At 35.5% G+C, this 22,696-nt stretch overlaps 1 protein-coding gene across 1 annotated transcript in view; it reads left to right on the top strand.

The window, feature by feature from the left end:
- The window catches only part of csmd3b (CUB and Sushi multiple domains 3b), a 521,564-nt gene that overhangs the window by 247,922 nt on the left and 250,946 nt on the right, over positions 1 to 22,696 (top strand). Inside the window, 1 exon segment of the mRNA XM_048201776.1 lies at positions 15,118 to 15,195. Coding sequence (XP_048057733.1) covers positions 15,118 to 15,195 — 78 coding nt within the window.

The raw sequence follows: 22,696 nt of genomic DNA, 5'->3' as shown, positions 1-22,696 counted from the left end.
GTCTATGGAAGTTTTTTCGACTCTTATTGTTCAAGTTCCCAATCACTCCTATTATTTGACTGACAGACGGCAGCGGTTGCAGTTAAAAATCATAATTTGCGTTCGACTGAAGAAACAAATTCACCTACATCTTGGATGTACTGGGGGTAAGCAGATAAACATCAAATTTTCATTTTTGGGTGAACTATCCCTTTAAAGGTGCCCTTGAATGAAAAATTTAATTTATACTGGCATAGTTGAATAACAAGAGTTCAGTACATGGAAATGACATACAGTGAGTCTCAAACCCCATTGTTTCCTCCTTCTTATATAAATCTCATTTGTTTAAAAGACCTCCGAAGAAGAGGCGAATCTCAACATAACACAGACTGTTACATAACACCGACTGTTACATAACAGTCGGGGTGTACGCCCCCAATATTTGCATATGCCAGCCCATGTTCAATGCATTAGACAAGGGCAGGCATTAACGTCTGGAGCAGCACAGCCGAATCATCAGACTAGGTAAGCAAGCAAGAACAATAGGGAAAAATGGCAGATGGAGCAATAATAACAGACATGATCCATGATTACATGATATTTTTAGTGATATTTCTAAACTGTTTTTCTAAATGTTTCATTAGCATGTTGCTAATGTACTGTTAAATATGGTTAAAGTTACCATCGTTTCGTTACTGTATTCACGGAGACAAGAGCCATCGCTATTTTAATTTTTAAACACTTGCAGTCTGTATAATTCATAAACACAACTTCATTCTTTATAAATCTCTCCAACAGTGTAACATTAGCCGTTAGCCACGGAGCACAGCCTCAAACTCATTCACAATCAATGTAAACAATATAACAGTATACAATACTCACATAATCCAACGCATGCATGCCGCATGCATGACGGACACTTTGTAAAGATCCATTTGAGGGTTATATTAGCTGTGTAAACTTTGTTTAGGCACTATTTAAGGCAAGCGCAAGCTCCGTGGGCGGAGAGCACAAGATTTAAAGGGGCCGCACAGCATAAATCGGCTCATATTTAATGATGCCCCAAAATAGGCAGTTAAAAAAATTAATTTAAAAAAAATCTATGGGGTATTTTGAGCTGAAACTTCACAGACACATTCAGGGGACACCTTAGACTTATATTACATCTTTTAAAAAAAATGTTCGATGGCACCTTTAATGTTACATTTACCTTAAGACATTTTTCCAGTGTTCACAGTTTGTTAGTTTGCTATATATATATATATATATATATATATATATATATATATATATATATATAACTATAAAACAAGTGTCACATAAGGTGAAAGCTACCTTATGTGCAACTGAATTGTATACAAACATTTCAGTTTTTATTTGAGAGTAATTATTATATCTGAAAATAAATAGCAGTTGAATATAATAGTTTAGACTCTGTTTTTTTAAACTCTAATTTTATAGTAATGTACCAAATGATAGGGTTCCCTGTATAATTTACAGCATTAGTTGAGAGAGAGTTCAGTCAAACTATTGGTATCCGTATCGGCAGATATTGTTCTGAATAATCATATCGGTGGACAAATTTAGTATCGGTGCATCTCTATTAGTTAGTCACAAGTTCTCTGAAGATTGCAAATGGACTCCTCTTTTCGAGTGACCGTGAGTTTGAAGTTTTTGAAAGTGACCTTGTACCACACTGTGATGGCTCCACCAGGCATTGTTGATTCACTGACCGCAGGGAATGAGAGGGAATGTAAATCCTTTATGCTAGAATCAGAGCCTTGATTATTTGATGTGAGCAGCTACGGGCAGCCAGTGGAAAGAGTATGACTCGACTCTTCTTCAGCTGATTGAAGTCCAGACATGCTGCTGTTTTCTGGATAACCCGTAAAGGCTTGGTGGTGCTAGCTGGAAGGCCTGCTAGTAAAGCTGGCTAGTAAAGGTCTCACATTAGTAAGATTTATTCAAATTCTCAGTAAGGCACAACAGCTCTGAGCATGAGCTAAACTGATGAAAATATTATATGAAATAATGAGTCAGAGTACAGTAACTTAGCAAAATTGGAGTGAGCGAGAGGTCTGTAGTTCTCCTAAAATTCAGGATAAATGCAGACTTTATAAAAATGGAAAATTCCCCCCAAAAACAAAAACAAAAAAACCATGATTATATGGGGGCATTGAATCACGTTATTTGTGCACAAGTGCAAGCACTTGTAATAAGTTGCTGGCTGCAGTTCACTTAATGGCCACCGGTGTCGCTAATAACAAGGGTTCCAGAATTCTACACAGCAATTTTTTTGGCAACCTGCTGCTGATACTTCAGAGATCAGCATCTTGTTTCTGTGTGTCAAGAAAGCGAGTGCACCTTGCAAGAATGAAATGCCTTATTGTGTTAAGAAAAGACATCATTCAACCCCCAAAGCAACTAAATAAACACAGTAGTTTGCATGTACAGATGGTAGTGGTGTCAAATTCGCAAAGCAAACTTCTCCTTCAAGCCGAAGTCATTTAGAGGTGAGCATGATAATGAAGAATAATCGAAGATACATCATGTAAACTAGGGCAAAGAGTTTGGCAAAGGGCCAAGGGAGCTAGCTTTCATAACGCCATAAGAATTGCAAATGTGCAAATGGAGTTCTTCTACCAAACTTAGTCTTGTAGCTTTTTGATGACACAGCAAGCACTTTGCAACACTTTTTGCTCACTGTTCAGAGTAGGTCAGGTAGAAATAGAACTTGAAATCCGTATGTGGCCACAGGTCCTCTGTCATGCCTTCCCTGGAGTGGATGCCACATCTAATAATGTTCCTCCTTTGATGGGCACTCCTGCCTCCGTCCTTTTAAACTGGGAGCAAGATTGTGGAAGCATGTTCGTACTGGATTCACAATTCGCCTGGGGGCGTAATTATTTGGCTGGACTCCACCAAATCTCTGTCAGACACGATTCCTCAAGAATTTCCTTAACGTAATGCCATTAGTGCTACAGAAACTCAAGCAAACGGTCTGTAATAAAGACAATGCTCCACAACACTGCCTGCTCTGCTTAAGTTGGACGGTTTAAATGTCCTCTAAATGTCAAACAAGCGTATTATGCTGTGCTTGTTTGAACAATGTGGCCTTTGAATTGAATTATTAGAAATGTGAAATTAATCTTAATGTGGAGATTAAAGTTGTTGATACTTCTCATCAGGGTAACAACATGATAAAACTTTCACATTATTAGTATTTCATAAACTGTAGCGAAGTGTCTCAGTAGGTCTTGGCAGAACATATCTATATACAAAACAATGGAATTCAGACTTAAACTCTGGCTTCACTGTGTTTTTGGATCTGTGCCTGGATATTAAGCTTTATGCAAAAAAAAAGTAAAAAAAAAAAAAAAAGTGTATAAACCTCATGAATTGATGTTTAATGTATTCTTAAAACAAGACCAAAAGTGTAAATTGGATAAAAATAAACTTAATTCAAACACTGAATATTAAACATCTTAATGGCTTACAGGTGCAGTAAGCGTATTCTGAGAAACGCTGTTGAAAGTGGATCGGACCGAGCACCAAAATACACTTGTAGCCAATCAGCAGTAAGGGGCGTGTCCACTCATGAGTGCCTGTGTTGCGTAGCATGCTAATGAATTTTGGGGGTGGAGCTATAAAGATAGGGGTGTGATCTTTTTAGGTGTGGGCGTGTTTTTTTTGGTGATTTCAAATATAATCAGTGTTTCTCAGAAATCGCTTACTGCACCTTTAAAGGGTTAGTTCACCCAAAAATGAAAATAATGTCATTTATTACTCACCCTCATGTCGTTCTACACCTGTAAGACCTTCGTTCATCGTCGGAACAAAAAATTAAGATATTTTTGATGAAATCCGATGGCTCAGTGAGGCCTCTGCCAGCAGTGTCACCGAACCTCTCAAGATCCAGAAAGGTACTCAAAACATAATCTTTTGTTTCGAATCAGTGATTCGGTTCGTGTATCAAACTGCCAAACTGCTGAAATCATGTGACTTTGGCGCTCCGAACAACTGATTCGAAACAAAAGATTAGTAAAGCTTCAAAGCAGTGTTTTGAAATCGCCCATCACTAGATATTGTTGGAAAGTTGTTATTTTGGTGCACAAAAAGTATTCGCATTGCTTTATAATATTAAGATAGAACCACTGCAGTCACATGAACTGTTTTAAATATGTTTTGAGTACCTTTCTGGATCTTGAGAAGTTCGGTGAAATTACTGGCACTAAGCATCGGCTTTCATCAAAAATATCTTAATTTGTGTTCTAAAGATGAACGAATGTGTTACAGGTGTAGAACGACATGAGGGTGAGTAATTAATGACAGAATTTTCATTTTTGGGTGAACTAACCCTTTAAGGTGGAGATTCCATTCAAACTGTTTGGTAGGTAATTAAATTTTATAATTCAGTTCAAATGATTGTGAGTTTCAGGAGGATTTTTCATTTTCTTTTCTTTTTTTGCAAACATACAGTACTTTAAGATGAAACTTTAAAATCTTCTATTGACTTTTGTTAATAATATGCTTAGAACCAATTTTGTTTGATGTTGCAAACTGGCATTTGTTATCAAATCATTCTTCTGTATTTAACTATACAGCACAGTAAGTCTTGCACATTCACAGGAAATACTTACTGAAAAAATAAAGTGGATACAACCAAATGACAGTATAAGTATTTTTAGAGCCGAATTTCCCTTTCACTTCTGCTCTAAAATGGGTGAATTGTTCCTAAGTGGAAAGAAAATGTCCTGAAATCAGTCATTTTATATCTAGTTATTTTGGCTACAAGGACTTTGCAATCTAATTGATAACCAGGCTAAATAAGCATGATGAGACTCTCTAAACAGAATAATTAAGAAAAATAGCTGCAAATCAGATGATATGAATGATTTTAAAGAGGGAAAATAAAAACATGCTTTGACTGTTGAGTGATTTAATATTTTATATTTATACCATAACCTAGCCATGCATTATCTCTTACATAATTCAATGGATAGGGCGATGCTTGATATGGTTAAAGGTGCCCTAGAATTAAATAATTGAATTTATCTTGGCATAGTTGAATAACAAGAGTTCAGTACATGGAAAAGACATACACTGAGTTTCAAACTCCATTGTTTCCTCCTTCTTCTATAAATCTCATTTGTTTAAAAGACCTCCGAAAGAACAGGCGAATCTCAACATAACAGTCGGGATCATTAATATGTACGCCCCCAATATTTGCATATGCCAGCTCATGTTCAAGGCATTAGACAAGGGCAGGACATCTGGATGTGCACAGTTGAATCATCAGACTAGGTAAGCAAGCAAGAACAATAGCGAAAAATGGCAGATGGAGCAATAATAACTGACATGATCCATGATAACATGATATTTTTAGTGATATTTGTAAATTGTCTTTCTAAATGTTTCGTTAGCATGTTGCTAATTTACTGTTAAATGTGGTTAAAGTTACCATCGTTTATTACTGTATTCACGAAGACAAGAGCGCTGTCGATATTTTCATTTTTAAACACTTGCAGTCTGTATAATGCATAAACACAACTTCATTCTTTATAAATCTCTCCAACAGTGTGTAATGTTAGCTTTAGCCACGCAGCATAGCCTCAAACTCATTCAGAATCAAATGTAATACATCCAAATAAATACTATACTTACATGATCCAATGTATGCAAGCAGCATGCATGACGAACATCTTGTAAAGATCCATTTTGAGGGTTATATTAGCTGTGTAAACTGTGTTTATGCTGTTCAAGGCAAGTGCGAGCTCCGGGGGAGGGGGAGCACGAGATTTAAAGGGGCCGCAACCTATATATCGGTGCATAGTTAATGATGCCCCAAAATAGGCAGTTAAAAAAATGAATTAAAAAAAATCTATGGGGTATTTTGAGCTGAAACTTCACAGACACATTCAAGGGAAACCTTAGACTTATATTACATCTTGTAAAAAGAAGTTCTAGGGCACCTTTAACATATAAAGTGCAAGTATCTTCTTTACCGGTCGGCTGTGTTTATTAATGTTTACTCATATATAAGCAACCTAAGGGCACACAGAATTTTTTTTGTATAGATTATTCACAGAAGCAGAAATAATAACCAAAGTTGCCCTTTAGCTACAGTGGCTCATCAAACTGCTCAATTTAAGAACATAAGCAGTATTTATCTCACCTTGTAGGTCATTTACATTTTCCTTCTCGCTTACTTGAACGTCTTCAGTAACTGTAAATACAAGAACTGTAAAAATACACTTTATTGAGATTGAGTTTTCTGCTTGAAGGGGTCAATAAGGCTATTCTCTGGCCACAGCTTGTGTTCCCATGGCAACCACAACTGATATTACACCCCCCACCCTCAATGTACAGAAGAAAGTCTGCCATCCACTATTCATTGATAATGCAGAGATTTGGTAAGCGTTCGAGTCCTTAGGGGCATATGAGTCTTTAAATGGTAAACATCCCCAGGAGAGAAATATATCCGTAACTCTAATGGCTCTCAGTGTTGCCATTACTTCTAGACAAGAGTAGTGCACTTGGTCTCAACAGAGGAGATTTATCCAAGAATTATGTCAGAATTCACTCGGGAAGGCTTTCAGATGAAGTAATGGCTAGAAAGCAGCAATATTCCTAAAGCATTATTATACTTCTCCTCTGTTCATCATTTATCTTAATGGTTTTATTAGAAACAGTTGTTTAAAGTGTAATTTTGATTATTTTCAACCTGCTTTGTATTGTTACAATGTCGGTAGTCTATAAAAATGAACATTTAGTCTTTCTCCTTGTTACCTGGATAGAGAAATTCATGTTTATTTGTTTACAAATGTCTGCTGGATAATGCAAAATGCGCTAGAGAAACAAGCGCACAGCCATCTTTAGAATATTGTGTTTGATCTGTTTGTACTGTTTTTGCTGTGGCTCTGTATATTTCTATGGCATCGCTGTCAAAGAGAAATTAGCTGGTGAAGTGGATTTACTAGGGGTGTGATGAGATGCTTAACTCATGAGACAAAAAGAGACACAAGACTGGATTCACGATAACAAGACGAGACAAGATTTTTGCAAAATTCATGACTGGAAAAATAGTCTGCAGGAGCATTTGGAAATGTTTTAACTAACCATCTTGAAATGAATGTCATTTCAGTTCTACTTTCTGAGTTTCAATTATCATATGCATTGAAAGAAAACAATATACAAGAACTGTAAAAGATAAAAGTTTTGCAGAAGGCTTTATGATTTCAAATGAGTCTCTTCAGACTTTATTATACAGAACATTATAGACTTTTATAGACTATTATAGACTTTAAACCTAGCACTACGTTTTATCAACCTTTTAGTATTATATGCAGCTTTTCTATTTCTTAATGTGTGTCCATAAGAGAGAGAGATAGAAAGAGATGTTACTCCATTTATTACTTAAAGCTCATATTTTAATGTATCACAGTCAGCATGTGTAGAGTTTTCAATTGACATTCTTAAACATTCCGAAGTTTGATATTTTCTGATAATGACTATCCTCAATAACAACAAAGCTGTATAACAAACTCACTGGCGCCATCTTGCGTCCACTTAGCAACTGTATTGAAAATGATTACTCGTGTTGCCAGGACGACTGTTTTGTACATTGTAATGGAATATAAAGTAACAAACTGGATGTACATTATCCCTTACATCATAAGACCTTAATTTCAAATAAAACAGATTATAGAAAGATCATATTATTTTGTCTATATAATACAACTAGGATAAAAAATAGGATTTGATTATGAGAATTTTTTTTTTTTTTTTAATGACTCGAGACTCGACTCGGACTCGTGACAAAAGACTCCAGACTTGACTCAGACTCCAGTGATAAAGACTTCAGACTTGACTCGGACTCCAGATAAAAGACTCGTGAACATCTCTGACTCTAAGGTCTATAGGTTGTTTGCACATGATGTCACAGGGTGGCGTGAAATGCTGATGGAGGGCAGGAAGTGATTTTCTAAAAAGAGAAGCACTATGAAATGCCTAAGTTTTGCGTCTTTTATTGCTGCTCAAATTGATCAAATCGAGAAACCACAAGGAGCGTTTATCGTGTACCAAAGGTTGTTGTTCATTGGGGGGAAATGCAAGAAATTCACTGAAAAAAGCAGCTTGTAATGTAATGTCTGCGGTTGGGAGAAGCGGAGTCAGATAATGCAAAGTCTCATACTTAAGGGAAAAACTTGAGGTGCTTTACGCAACCGGGCACTTGAGAAGTTGCTTACAGACTCGACGACAGGCAAATATTCCAATTCAGTTGAAAAATCGCTCCTCTTTATAACATAAGGATCATGTCCAACATATGTTGTGATTTTCTCTCTTGTAATAGTGTCTAAACCAGTACATTAAGGACTTTCCTCCATCTCGTCCATTCTAATTTTCACTTCCTGCCCACCGTCTGAATTTCGCGGGTCATCAGAATCACGTGATTGCAAACAAGCTATTGGCAGCCAAGTTTAATTCAAAGCTTATTTTGCCAGCAGTGAAGTAACCCCTTAAATAAAAAACATAATCAAGGAACTGTAATTTGCATTTAACTAAGATTTACAAGGACATACTAATCAGATGCTAAACCTGCATTGCTGGTATTGCCATAAATGAGATGTTATGTAATGATGCCCTCACATGCCTGACAGTAAGAAGGTGAAGGTCAGTTTTATGGCAGGGAAATATGATCGTATCACTATTTCCTTTCTGATAAGAAATGGTGCACAGGATCCACTCGTGACTTTGGTTCAGCTAATAATCTGACATCCAGGGCGGAAAACAATTACTGTAATCTATCCTTGACTAGATGGACATGGGGATGGGTTGCCAAGGGACTCGGCAGAGAGATAAGGTGGCAATGCAAGGACATGTCTGAGATCACATCAAAGATACCCGGAAGAGCTGATGTACATATAAAATGAAAGGCAAAGCAGATTGAATACACTTTCAGTGGGAGTTTTGATGCTGCAGCTTGTTAATTGTGTTTTGAAATCTTAGCCTAACTCTAATTGAATAAACACAGGTGCAAATGTGCAGCAACTGTATGTCAACAAGAAAAACAACTGTTTTCGAAAACAAACCTTTGCACCTATCAAAAGTAGGTTCTTTGGCTTGATGAGCTCCTTGCAATGTGGATTTGAAGATTTGATTTGCACCCATCATCCTGTGCAGCTCAGTGAAGCAATCATTTCCAAGAAACCATGAATATGTTGACCTTGGATGGCTGCTGACAGCTGCTCGATTTTTAAATTAATTAGTGTTTGAAAAGCGCTCTTAGCCCGAATAGGTGTTGAAATGCTTTGTCACACATGTGGAGGCTCAGGAAAATGTTAAATGACTAATTATAGATGTAAAATGTCAGTTTGGTGCCATAAAGAATTTGAGGAAAGTTTGGTTTGACAGGTAATAGACAGTAATTGTGGAAAGTCTGGTCTTTATTGCCTATATAGACGCATATTTGGGGTAGAAGGAATGCAGAACAGCTTCTTTTACAGTGCATTAGGATATACTGTTTTTATGTGCATTTGCCAATACAGGTTGCTGATGTTGCATCCAAGCTGTTGGGTGTGAATTGTAATGAATGAGTTTGTGTTTTAATGTGTTGTCTGGTGCGTTTATAGTCTGATCTTGGCTTTGATGACGGCGTATGACATTTTGTGCCATTTGCGATACTCAAGAAGCGATAAGAAAATTACTTAAGATGTCTAAAGTGACATAAGTGATTGAAAGACATGCTGAAACATAATTTGTGATAATAACCTATGAAAAATGGCTTTCGTTTTTGAAATAGAAATCTGTCGCCATCACCGTCATTCTGGTGTGTAGCCATTTCTGCCGAAATTCCGCATTAATCATATGTATTATGATTTTATGTCAGTGTTTCTACTTACGTTTATAATGATAGAACATCTCGGCACTGTTATGGGATGATGTGCTGCATCTTAAAATGAACGTGATTATAACTGAAGTTAGATTTGTTTTCCAATGCTAGAAAAAGTAAGTATTACGGCAATTAGCATTAGGTGTAATTTCAGTGCGTTTTAATGTATCTTTAAAAGTGGTTTAATGTCATGTCATTGATTAAGGTCAACAGTCCTATCCTCAGCTTTAATGTGTTGTCGCTTGCAGAATGTCTCATTAGCAGGTCTCGCTTCAAATGATTTATTCAGCATAAACCTTTTAAGTAGATATAGGTGCCAGAGCAAATTTCCATCTACAGAATAATTTACTGAACCTTTGGATCTGGGCGTGACTATGTCAATAGCGTATTCAAATGAATGCTAAATGGGTTCATGCTGAAATCTTCTAGTGCTTTTCGAAATCAGTTTTTCATTGGTTTTTATTTATTTATGGTGATGGGCTGATCCAGTGGGTGGTTAATGGATGCTCAGTAATGAAAGTGAGGATCCATTAGGTGTTGATAGAATGATTCCATTTTCAACCGGATACTGTAGGTGTATTAATCAGCTACCATTCTGAAACTGCATCCTCCAGATATTCAGTTTAATAAAAAAGAGACAATGTATAATGTTTAAACGTCTCAACTTCAGGAAGTACTAATGGGTGACTTTAAAGGAATGCTCCGGGCCTAATTCTGGCATATTGTTGATTACCGTACAATATAATTTCCACTCATCCCTCAGGTTTTTAAGAAATTCTGATTACAGCAAAGGCAAGAATGATAACTATAAAGATAACGATAAAGATATAGTTCTAAAAATCATTCTAAATATAAAAAGCTGCACTGTCCACACCACAGCTATAATGATAACGATATAGAGAACTGATATCCTTGGGATCGCATTCAGAACAATTTTTTTCCAGCTGTTGAACTATAAAACACTAAAAGCCACTGGCAGATGACGTTGCGGAGAAATTAATCACCGAGGTCCAGAAAAAGCCACCATTGTTGAACAAGTCAAACCCCCTTTTCAAGGATACTTTAAAGAAAATTGATATATGGTTCCACTATATTAACTTTGACAGCTAAATTCAGTTAGATTAGATCGATTACACTACACTGTAAAAAAAATCCCAGTAAAATTTACGGTAAAAAAACGGCAACTGTGGTTGCCAGAACTTTACTGTAAAAAATACAGTAGCAACGTAAAAAAAAAAATCTGTTAAATTTACGGTAAAATAACGTATTTCATTAACTGATATAATGTTAATTTACCAACCTAATGAAGTACTAATATCTGTTTTGTACCTTTATAATACACTGACAGTCACCAAACACAGTGGTGATAAGAGTCACATGATGAGTCAAAGTTCATCACAAGCAGCTTTTCCACAAGCTGAGGATGACAATACTAATATATAGAAGGTGCACACAGTGTCATTCACACACACACTAAACACAATCATGGTAACATGCATGAAATTTTAAAAATGCAATAAACATTAATTTAACAACGTTAGATGTAACATAAAACCCTAATGTACATAACTGATTAGAAATAAATGAGAAAAACTAAGAAGAAACAGAGTTATTTCAACGAAAATATATCAAATGTGAAGTGTCACGCAGGGAATTGTGGGAATGTCAATTTACGTTTTTTCACTGTAAATTTTACAATGAATTGTTATTTTTCACTTCCAAAAACTGTGAATTTAACGGTATTTTACCGTAAAATTACATTAAATGTACCGTTAGATCTATTACAGTTATTCACCGTATATAGTACGGAAACTTTCTGTAAACCAATTGACAGTTTTTCACCGCAGCATTTTTACAGTCTTTTACTGTTAAAATCACGGTCATTTTTTACAGTGTAGCTATTCTCTTGAAACATAGCATGCTAAGGACATCTGCTGGCTAAAGCCATGTAAATGCAGCAAGAACAGCAAAAACATGTACACACTTTGAAAGCGCAGCGCGTGAGCTTAGTCAGTCAAGTCAGGTCACCTTTATTTATATAGCGCTTTTTACAATGTAGATTGTGTCAAAGCAGCTTTACATTGATAACTGGTACGTTATTTTGGCTGCACAGCAGCTCTTAAAGAATAGTGTCAATGCAGGCAGATTAAAGCACTGTTGATTATCAAATGTCAAGTGTCCCCAACCAAGCAAGCCAAAAAGCAAGACAGCGGCAAGGAACCCAAACTCCAACAGGTGACATCAGGTGGCAAACAGGTGGCAAATAGGTGTTAAAATGTAGAAAAAAAACCTTGGGAGAAACCAGGCTTAGTCGGGGGGGCAGTTCTCCTCTGGCGAACAGTGCTTTGTTACGATTCAGGTTGCTATCATAAGTCCGATAGGATCGCAACATTCAAAGTATTTATTTCAGTTCCATCCAGTTGAGGATCATAATCATTACGCCAATATGAGGAACTTGTTGTTGAGGATGAGGCCTTCACTATGAATGATCTAGTTGACCAATCTCTGCTTAGAATAAACAGACCGTTATCATTCGTTGGTGTGGATGCAATAATAGTTATCCTTATAGTTATGATTCTTGGTGTGAATAGCCTTAAGACTATTTAAAAAAAATATAGCAGTTTTATTATGCTGTACATGTTAGCAGGTGACTATACTGTGATTGAATCACTTTATCGGTGTAAAGTTGTATTCAGTCTATCTACTTTGGTGACTAAAAGTATATGCATGCATGCATATTATACATGCAATGATACAAGAAGGTTGTATTACCACCTCTAAAACAGTGGTCTAGATAATTGTATAGCTCATAATAAACTGTTTTTTTATTGAATAATTCATGCAAGACTTGCTTGACTTGCATCATGCTTTTCCACCTTCTGGATACCGGTATTGTAAATGCCTTGCTGCAACTGTGATTTGATTGTGAACTTTGAAAGAAAAAGAAATGGATTGAGTCAGTTATATTCTGTGTCTGGCAGCATTATGCCTCAAATACTGTCTATAAAGCGTATTGTACCCAGATCATTCCTTTAATTATAATGTTCTTTGTAAGTGTACTTTGAAATAATGATACATCTCAGGAAGCAAGAGAAATTTGTCATTTTAAATCCAGGAGACGTTAATGGGCCAGGATCAGCTATATAATAACTAGCTGTAGTTCAGTATTGCTTCAGAGTGGCTATAATACATAGTTTTGATCTGTTACTTCTGACTTTTTGCACTGAACACTTGATATACCCTAGAGCTAATTCTGGATAAATTAAAAAAAAAAAGTTAATAGAGATTATGATTCTCCCACAATTCTGAATTGACAACTAAACAAAATAACATGCAATTTACTAGAGGTTCTGACAAAATGTAAATTGCTGCAGTCTATTTAAAATAATAATAATAATAATAATTTGAATTTTTTTTTGAATGATTCAATGACTAACCCATAAAGACTTGTTATCTGCATTTTTGAATGAATCTCTTGAATGATTGATTCAATGACAAATTCTTTTTTTAAACATTCTCTTGTCGCCACCTACTGGTGTAACAATGTAATGATACAATCTTATTTGAAGCATCAAGTTACTTTCAAATGGTGACTTCCTCTATTTTGATCGCTACCGTCAGTGTTTATATCTGAACTATAAACTTTTGTCCCAGTACTTCTGTAATCATTTGAATTATTGTAAGACAGAAATAATGATACTGTGTGGTTAAAAAGACCATTTGTGAAGCTGTTTCTTGACAACTGTTCTCTCTAACTCAGATTACGGAATAAGATCGAGTGGGCGATTGAATCGAGATCGCGGTCTTTTAGCGATTAATCGTGCAGCTTTAATATACTCTTTTTCAAATAGTCTTTGATGAAATACATATAATTTGTTTATGTATATTTATTATTATTTTAATCTTACATTGTTTTGTAGGATTTGATTGCCATTAGACTTAGATGTTGGATCGTGTACTTGCATTTTGATAACATCACTCCTTTTAGCTTTTCTAGCCATGAAAGGGATCTTTGGAAAGCATTTTGAAGAATGAGGTTGCAAATGTTGGAACAGCATTTGGTGTAAGATTGTGTAAGGGTGGGCAAACATCGTATTTCATTCATATTCATAGGCTGTCTGAAATGTCAAATTAAGGACCTTCTTCAACAAAAATGGAATATTTATATATAAAAAAAATGTCTCTATATGAAGTAGAGCCACTGTTGAAGACTACATCTCAAGTTAGAGCCCCACCATGCTCTCTTTTCCCTGTGTCATCCATTTCAAGACAAAAATGTACTGCCTTTTTATGGGAAACACAGTTGTTTTCTAAGAATATTCATAAATCCCAATGCCAAAAATATCACAGATGCGGGTTTTAAAATGTAAAATGTAAAATGTAAAAAATTTTGCATATAGCTCCATGTGTTTCAATTATTACTTACAGAAGAAATTACTGACACAAAATCACATACATATAACACAATTTATGCAAGACCTAATTGTCCTTACCGAGTTCCAGTCACAGTCACATCACTCCATCTGATGACAAAGCCAGGGCTCATTTTCAGGTCCGTCTTCCCATAACTAATGTGACGACCAGGAATTGTTTGTGTTGCTTTGCATTCATTATGCATTTATTAGTTAGCTGAGTTAATGACATGCAACATTTGCAAAGGCATTACTGCAAAGAAAGCATTTTCCACAATGATTTCAAATATTCAGAGTGGACTAATTGTTATTATTATTATTATTAGGCTTTACATTCCCAACAAGACTTCTGTTTGACCTTTGACATTCTGGGCGACATGCTTGTCTAAGGATCGTGCCATTTGTCTGCATGCATGTCAAACAGCCCCTTTCCTCCCGTAGGAATACATTGGCAGACGTTTGCGACCCAAATACTTCTGAGAGGCATTTGACAAAGTCTGCTTCACATCGAATGGTGTAGACATGCAGCACAAGCTGAAATCTTCCCCTTGTCAAGGTTGACAACTGAACAGAAGTCCTGTCCCACCACCCCTTTATTAATCTTTCTTTATTTCCTCACTTTTTCATTTTATGCCCTTGCCTTTTATTCAACACATGCCCATATTTTCTGTTCGCAGAGCACTTTGGAAATTGTCGACACTGCTATACTTTTCTGCTCTTCTCTCTCATGCGCTTGATGATGGTTTTTTTTTTTTCAATGCTGACAAGTTTATTTAAAATCTGTTTCACCTGATTTCATGTTTTTTTGTTTCATTTTTATTCCCCTTTAACTAGTGAAAAGGTCTGTAGATTTCAAATCTAGAGGAGTAAAATTATTCCCTGGCAAAGACAACAGCAACAAGTTTTCTATCTGTGAGTCTACCCTTTGTTACTATTTTATGGTAAATCTGTGTTACTCGTCTGGTGTCGATTACAGCAAACAGTGACCGTAAGATCATTGCAAGATCATCTCGTGCCGATAAGCATTTATCGGCAGAATCACGGATGAAATTCAGTTTCCACCAATGTCTCAGAAGCAGAAGTTTCCAGGCGATTTAATTCAACCCCCCCACTGAGAGTTATTTCCTCAAAAGCATGAATGGCAGTTTACCGTAAAATTGTGATTTGTACACCATAATGAGGGAGTGACCTTGTGGTTCATGGTATCTGCACTCGTTTTATGCGTCGTAAATTTCATTTTTATATCAACATCCAGTTTGGCTTAGCTTCTTACTTCCACAAACAAAGATTTGTTTATATAGCTGCAGCTGAAGCCCTTTGGTCTAAGAGGTTAGATTTATTTAAATCATGCATTCACTTAAGCGTAGAAAAAGTTTAACCTTGCGAGTTATGTAACAAACATCAGACATTTATGAGCATAGTTCACTTAAGCGTAATTACGTAATTGGATTAAACAAGACAGTGACATGGAACTCAAATTCATGTTTCTTCACTTTAATGTTCCGGGACTGTCTCTGAAACATTAAAAATTGGCGTTTATTTCAATGACTGCTCAGTGTGTATTCAATTATTAACAGTTGTGCTAATCCAGTAGATTTAAATAGCTCTTTCAATTCCCTAATTCAGGGGTTTACTGATGCCAATGACCTCAAAAAAAAAAAAAAAAAAAAAGATAGTATGGACGTGGTATGTAATAAATGAAATATAAAGGCAGATATGTTGTCAAGTATAAAGGCCCATTTACACTTTGTAAGACAAATAGTTAGCATGATATTGATGACAACATAGTGTCTGCGTAATAATTACATTTTATGTTTTTATATTGTATTTTATATTGCACTAAACCAAGTGAATTGACAAAAAAGGAAAAATAGTGCTATTATAGTAAATCATAGTGATATTTACATAAATGTGTATTTTTTTATTTTAATTGTATGTTATTTGAAGCCCTCTGGCCCCACTTTGAAGAAAACATGTAATAAAAGTGCCAATTTTCCTAGTAAAATGGAGAATGGAGAAGAATAAAACAGACTTTTTTTTTTCTGAAAGCCAGTCCAACATCGCAAATGAACTAAAGATATGCAGCTACAGTCACTTCAGCTTGAGATAAACCACAACAGCATGACCAAATATTAAAAAAAAAACCTGCAATGATCTTCAACAACGTCATGTTTGTTTTAATTGACTCTTTTATTTAGTTTGGTTTGCATGTGCTCTACTTATTTTCCTTTGAATGTATTTGTGTTGTCAGTGAGTGCCTTGTTTTTCGATTTAGGTTCATTTTTTTCATTGCTTTATTTGGGGATCGTTATCTGCTGATATTGCTTGCATGACCAATCTCCCTTGCCATTTCCAAACCAGCAGTTTCTTTGTCCGTCAACAGCACAACACAACGAGCAATGCTTGCACCATGTGGTTTTGGTCTAGTACCCATTGTGAAAGTTATCAAACTAGATTGCAGCTGTCAAACACGAGACATATCCACTATTATATTATTTTTCTTGGAAATTGCAAATTGTTGTGAATAATGCACATTAAGCAACCCTTCCATCAATTCAGGCCTTTTCCATTAGAAGAAGCTTTTAATGCTTCCATTAGCTTTTTACCTTTTATAGCTATTAAGGGAATTTATATTATTCTGTGTCCGTCCGCACATCGTCCGTGTGGCGTAATTTTCATTATCGGGAGGTGAATGTTGAGACAGAAGAGTCCACTAGGTTCAACACTATCTCACGACCAATTCGTACGTATTTTACGAGGTGGCTAATTCGTACAAATTGATATGATTTGTCTTAACCCCAGTGACGGGTAGGTTTAGTGGCGGGGTTAGGGGTAGGTCATTTGTACGAATTCATACGAATTTGGCAAAAAACGGACAAATTCATACGACTTAGGTCATACAAATTAGCCACCAAGTAAAATACGTACAAATTGCCGTGAGATCAGGTTGCTAGTTTCAATGCTTTTACGTTCTCTTGCAAATGTTTTGCTTTCCCCCGAGAAAAACTTTTGAGTTCTTTAAGAGCGAACGTAAAGTTTCTCTGAGGAACGCAAAAGTTTTGCAAGCCAACACAAAGTTATTTAGGGGAATGCAAAACTTTTGCGAGTGAAAGCAAAAAGCATTGAAATAAATTGTTTCCTCCCATCTCATATTTTTTCATCGCCATGTCCCTTTAGGGGCTCCGTATCCATCCGCGGTCATCCGCGTTTGAGTATAATTTAAAACACGACTGTGCGCAAAGGAGCGGAACATGGAAAACTTTGCGCTCGCATGCAAAACCTTTGCATTCCCTTGCAAAACTTTTCCATTCTCCAGAGAAATGACGTATACCCGGGTCTTCAGATGTAGTGTTGAAAACATACATAGTGAAAATGTGCTTTCAGAAGTGACACATTTTTCTCAAACTCATGAGACAGGCAAATACAAAATTGCTTTCAATACAGTTTAGCTTTGAATATATTGCTTTGGGATTATTATACTAAAGACACCCGCACACATACTCTATATTTATAGCATATTGTCAGACACACCTTCGGGTTGAGGGTCTTTTGTTAGATTTATATAGAGCTGGGTATAATGGTCTAAAGTGCTTCTGGCACTGTGTCGTTCATAGATCCCTATTAAAATGACCTTAGATTGAACTCTATACTTCAGTTGTACTGCTCACATATCAAGTGGAGACAAGAGAAGCCAAGTAGAGCAGCTAGTGACTCCTTTTGGAATATGTTTTAAATATGTGCTTCTGAAAAGAGCCCATCTTGTTTCATTGTTAATGCATTCAGTTGCATTCAGATTCTAGTGTTAGAGAGCAAATGAGCCTGAGGCGTAAAGAATTTTCTGTGTTGAACAAAATGTGTTCATATTATATAAATGCTGGTTTTTCATGACATCATGCAGTTAATAGAATTAAGATTGAATGTTTACAGTCCACCAAGCAATCACTGACCTTTTAGGCTTTCTCTGTAGTGAAAAATTTCAAGTTACTATGATAATGTTACTATGATTAAATAATAAAACGCACAAAAGTGTATACGTATTTTAACATCTACATACCAATTTAATGTTCCCCTAAGTTGCATATTTTTACCTAAAAAGTATTAAGATTGAAGTTGGTTTGCAGAGATTTTGCCAATTTACCCAATATTTACCCAATAGTATTTCAACACTCCGGGTTGCCAGTTGGCAGAAAATACTGCGTATTGCAGCCGAAGCCAGCAAATGAACTGAGTCAGAAATCACAGATTCCACCCGACCTAAAAAGCCTCAGCATGCTCTAAAAAGCTCTATGACCAGAGGCTTATTAAAATGCAGATAGATCAACTTACAGGGTAAGGCTTGTCGCCTTCCATTGTCAATTGCGTGCCCTCAATCTGGCAACCCGCGTGAGCGTCGAGCCTGAGGAGGAGGAGGAGGACGAGGCTAGAAAACAACTCTCTCTAATATTTTGAATTTGGACTGCATTTTACATACAATATTACATACTGCACCTTTCAATTCTCAGTAGTACAAAGTGAATTTCACAGTAGATTTTTAATAAATTAATTATTTATTGATTGATTTATATTCATTCCTTGTAAAAGTGTGTAGATATATTTTTTTTTCTCCTAAGGCTGGTCTTTATAGTGTTGAAGTAATGAATAATTTCAACATTTTGCTTGTTTGCACCAGGTATATCTATGTTTTACAGTCAAACCAGCTGGTATATTACTTTATTGGCTACATGGGAACACATTTTGTCAATAATTTGGCATGACACCATGGATGCACATGTCCACATTGATCATGGAGGAAGTGAGTGCATGTGACTGCATGCTTGTTCGCTTGCTCGCCCCGCTTATGTGTTCACCTGAACGCCCCATTTCCTGACGCATGTTGGCAAAGTCCAAGAAAGGGCATGAAGCATTGAGTATTTATATAAAGCTATGTTTTAATTGTGATTTGTTTGTGCATTGGCCACACATGAATAAATTAAAAATACAATGTCTATTCGATATGCATACAAGTATAACACCTCCTTATTCAGAATACACTTTATCTTGTGCAAGGTAAGCGATGTGATTCTTCTATGGCAATGTCGTTTTTCTATTTACCAGTCAGTTCCTATCGCAGAGTAAAGAGAGTTTAGCTAGGGAAGTGTGTCTGTTGAATGTATGAATGTTTGGTTGAATGTGTGAGATACAGTGTCAAGAGAGTGGTTCATCAAGTGTGTACGTGTGGGTTTGTATTTGTCTGTGTGAATTAGAGGGATGCAGAGAAAGAGAGGCAGAGGGTGAGTTTGAGGGAATGAGAATAACAGGTCTCACAGAGAGTTCTGCCTCTCTGACTGTTGATTGAGCTCTAAAAGCCCTGCGGGTTTCATACTCCACTGGCCTTGAATGTGAGAAAAAAGGCAACTTTTCTAAACATAGCAGAGGGATAATTCTAAAGGAGGACCTAGGAAAGATGTGCACTAAAATAACCCTAAACTTCCAGCAGAAAGGCCTAAATTCTCTGAGGCTGATGGATGGTGAAAACTGCAACATGATGCTTCAGCTCAGAGCCCATTAGAAGAGAACAGCAAGTTAAACGGCAAGACTGTCCCCTGACAGTCGCCTGACCTCAACACGTTTTTATTTTTATTTATTTAACACGACCAGTTGGGTCCTATTAGTTTTCTTCAACAAAATGCTGCTGTTTTCAACCGACTGAGTTTTGATTTATGAAATATTAGGGAATATGTTTCGGATTTATATGTTTATTATTTATAGTTTTATTTTGGATTAGCTTTTATTCTTTTGTTTTCAAGTTAATTTGAGATTCATCTTTAGTAATTTTGTTATGGGCTTTTGTCATTTTATTATTTTCTTTTTTAAATATTGCTATTTAGTTTTTTTTTTTTTTTTTTTTTTTTTTTTTTCCATTTAAACTTATTTCAATTTCTAATTTTTGTTTAAAGTTTACTACTTCAAGTAATATTTCTATTTTTATTTCAGCTTTATTTCAATGAACATAAATGTGTTTTTTTTGTTTGTTTGTTTGTTTGTTTGTTTGTTTGTTTGGTTGGTTTGGTTTTTTGAAATAATGATAATAACCCTGGTTAGGTGGTAACTAGTTTAGTTAGTAAAATGTACAAATATATTTTTTTCTTCCGACTGAGAGGCTTAATCACAAAGGTCAACAACTAAACAATACAATATAACAAGTGAATATTTCAATGTACTTTAGCTAACTTTAGCTCTTTTCAGTTCCCAGAGAGTTCATTATGTTCAGTTACAGCTACAATGAAGAGTTTTCATCAAATTTCATCACTGAAGGTAGAAGAATTACATCAGGCTATAACTGGTCACAAATTAAATCAGGAGAATAAATGATCCTGCAGAAATGATGGCTAATTGACATTGAAAATAAAAGAAAATTGAAAAAATCACAAGGCGTTTTTACGAGGGAGGGGAGAGTGAGTTGTGTTCTGGCTACAAATGTTCATTTTGGGTATCTTAATCACATTTTAAGTGTCTTTTTTTTTTTTTTTTATCAAGACTGGCTCACATCCAAAAGCAGGGCTGAATTTAATCAAGCTTTCTCCAAAAGGCATACGGTCAAGATATCAGTCAGCCCTATAAAAGACAATATCTTTTCTCTGTCACTGAATGCCTCATTACACCATAAATGTGCTCAAAATTGATGCTTTTGTAGACAAACTGTCCCTAAAAGTTAACTAAATGTAAAAATACCTTGTTTTGGGGATGTATATTCTTTCTTAAAATGGATATCTAAAGATACTAAATAATGTCTTTATTTTATTTTTCTTAAAATTTCAGAAGCATTAGGGTTAATCACTTGCATAACTTATATGTTTAATGAAATGATTTGTTTTTAGGGTAAACACTACATACGCCACTGTCCGGCGGAAACCTCGTGTCCAAAACCGCTATTCGGGAAATGGACAAAAACACTGTATTTTTTAAATATTAAACACTGTGTTGTCAAAGTTGGTATTTGTGGCTTTATACACAGTACAGTCCTAAAGTTTGGAACCACTAAGATTTTTAATGTTTTTAAAAGAAGTTTCGTCTGCTCACCAAGGCTACATTTATTTAATTAAAAATACAGTAAAAAACAGTAATATTGTGAAATATTATTACAATTTAAAATAACTGTGTACTATTTCAATATATTTGACAAAGTAATTTATTCCTGTGATGCAAAGCTGAATTTTCAGCATCATTACTCCAGTCTTCAGTGTCACATGATCCTTCAGAAATCATTCTAATATGCTGATTTGCTGCTCAATAAACATTTATGATTATTTTCAATGTTGAAAACAGTTGTGTACTTTTTTTTCAGGATTCCTTGATGAATAGAAAGTTCAAAAGAACAGCATTTATCTGAAATACAAAGCTTCTGTAGCATTATACACTACCGTTCAAAAGTTTGGGGTCAGTAAGAATTTTTATTTTTATTTTTTTTAAAAGAATTAAAGAAATGAATACTTTTATTCAGCAAGGATGCATTAAATCAATCAAAAGTGGCAGTAAAGACATTTATAATGTTACAAAAGATTAGATTTCAGATAAACACTGTTCTTTTGAACTTTCTATTCATCAAATAATCCTGAAAAAAAATATTGTACACAAATATTTTGTACAATTGTACACATTAAATGTTTATTGAGCAGCAGATCAGCATATTAGAATGATTTCTGAAGGATCATGTGACACTGAAGACTGGAGTAATGATGCTGAAAATTCAGCTTTGCATCACAGGAATAAATTACTTTGTGAAATATATTCAAATAGAAAACAGTTATTTTAAATTGTAATAATATTTCACAATATTACTGTTTTTACTGTACTTTTAATTAAATAAATGTAGCCTTGGTGAGCAGACGAAACTTCTTTTAAAAACATTAAAAATCTTAGTGGTTCCAAACTTTTGGACTGTACTGTATGTTCAGTCACTTGCATGTGTCATTATATTATTAACATTTGACCAAAATCAAGCTTAAATGGAGTTACAAACAAGCAGTTGTTTATTTACCCATGCACTGCAAACAAGCAGAGATGCTACGAAATGTGTGCGGCGCTTCATTTACAATAGAGGCGTTGGGGAGTTTTGAGGTTTTGAGTTACGAGGTTTAGTCACAAACTCTTTAATGCTTTTCATTAGTTAAATATTTGCAAAAGACAGACATAAAGGCTGACCAATAGTAATGATTTGTGAAAAAATTTAAAAAAGACGAAAAATGGAGATACGAGGTTTCCACCCAACAGCGATGTTATGCACTGCTCAACTGACTGGGATTCAACAACAAGCAGCAGGCTTTAATGTAATTGTTCTTTCAGAATAAGAGGGAAAATCAGTTATCATATACAAACAGCACAATCCAGTGCACTTGTAGGGCTCAAACGCATCACAGTGTTTGTTAGCTTCACA

This window comes from Megalobrama amblycephala, linkage group LG9 (genome assembly GCF_018812025.1).
Source record: "Megalobrama amblycephala isolate DHTTF-2021 linkage group LG9, ASM1881202v1, whole genome shotgun sequence".
NCBI lineage: Eukaryota > Metazoa > Chordata > Actinopteri > Cypriniformes > Xenocyprididae > Megalobrama > Megalobrama amblycephala.
Note: the sequence above shows the minus strand (reverse complement) of the source record. Positions and strands in the feature narration are given on the sequence as shown.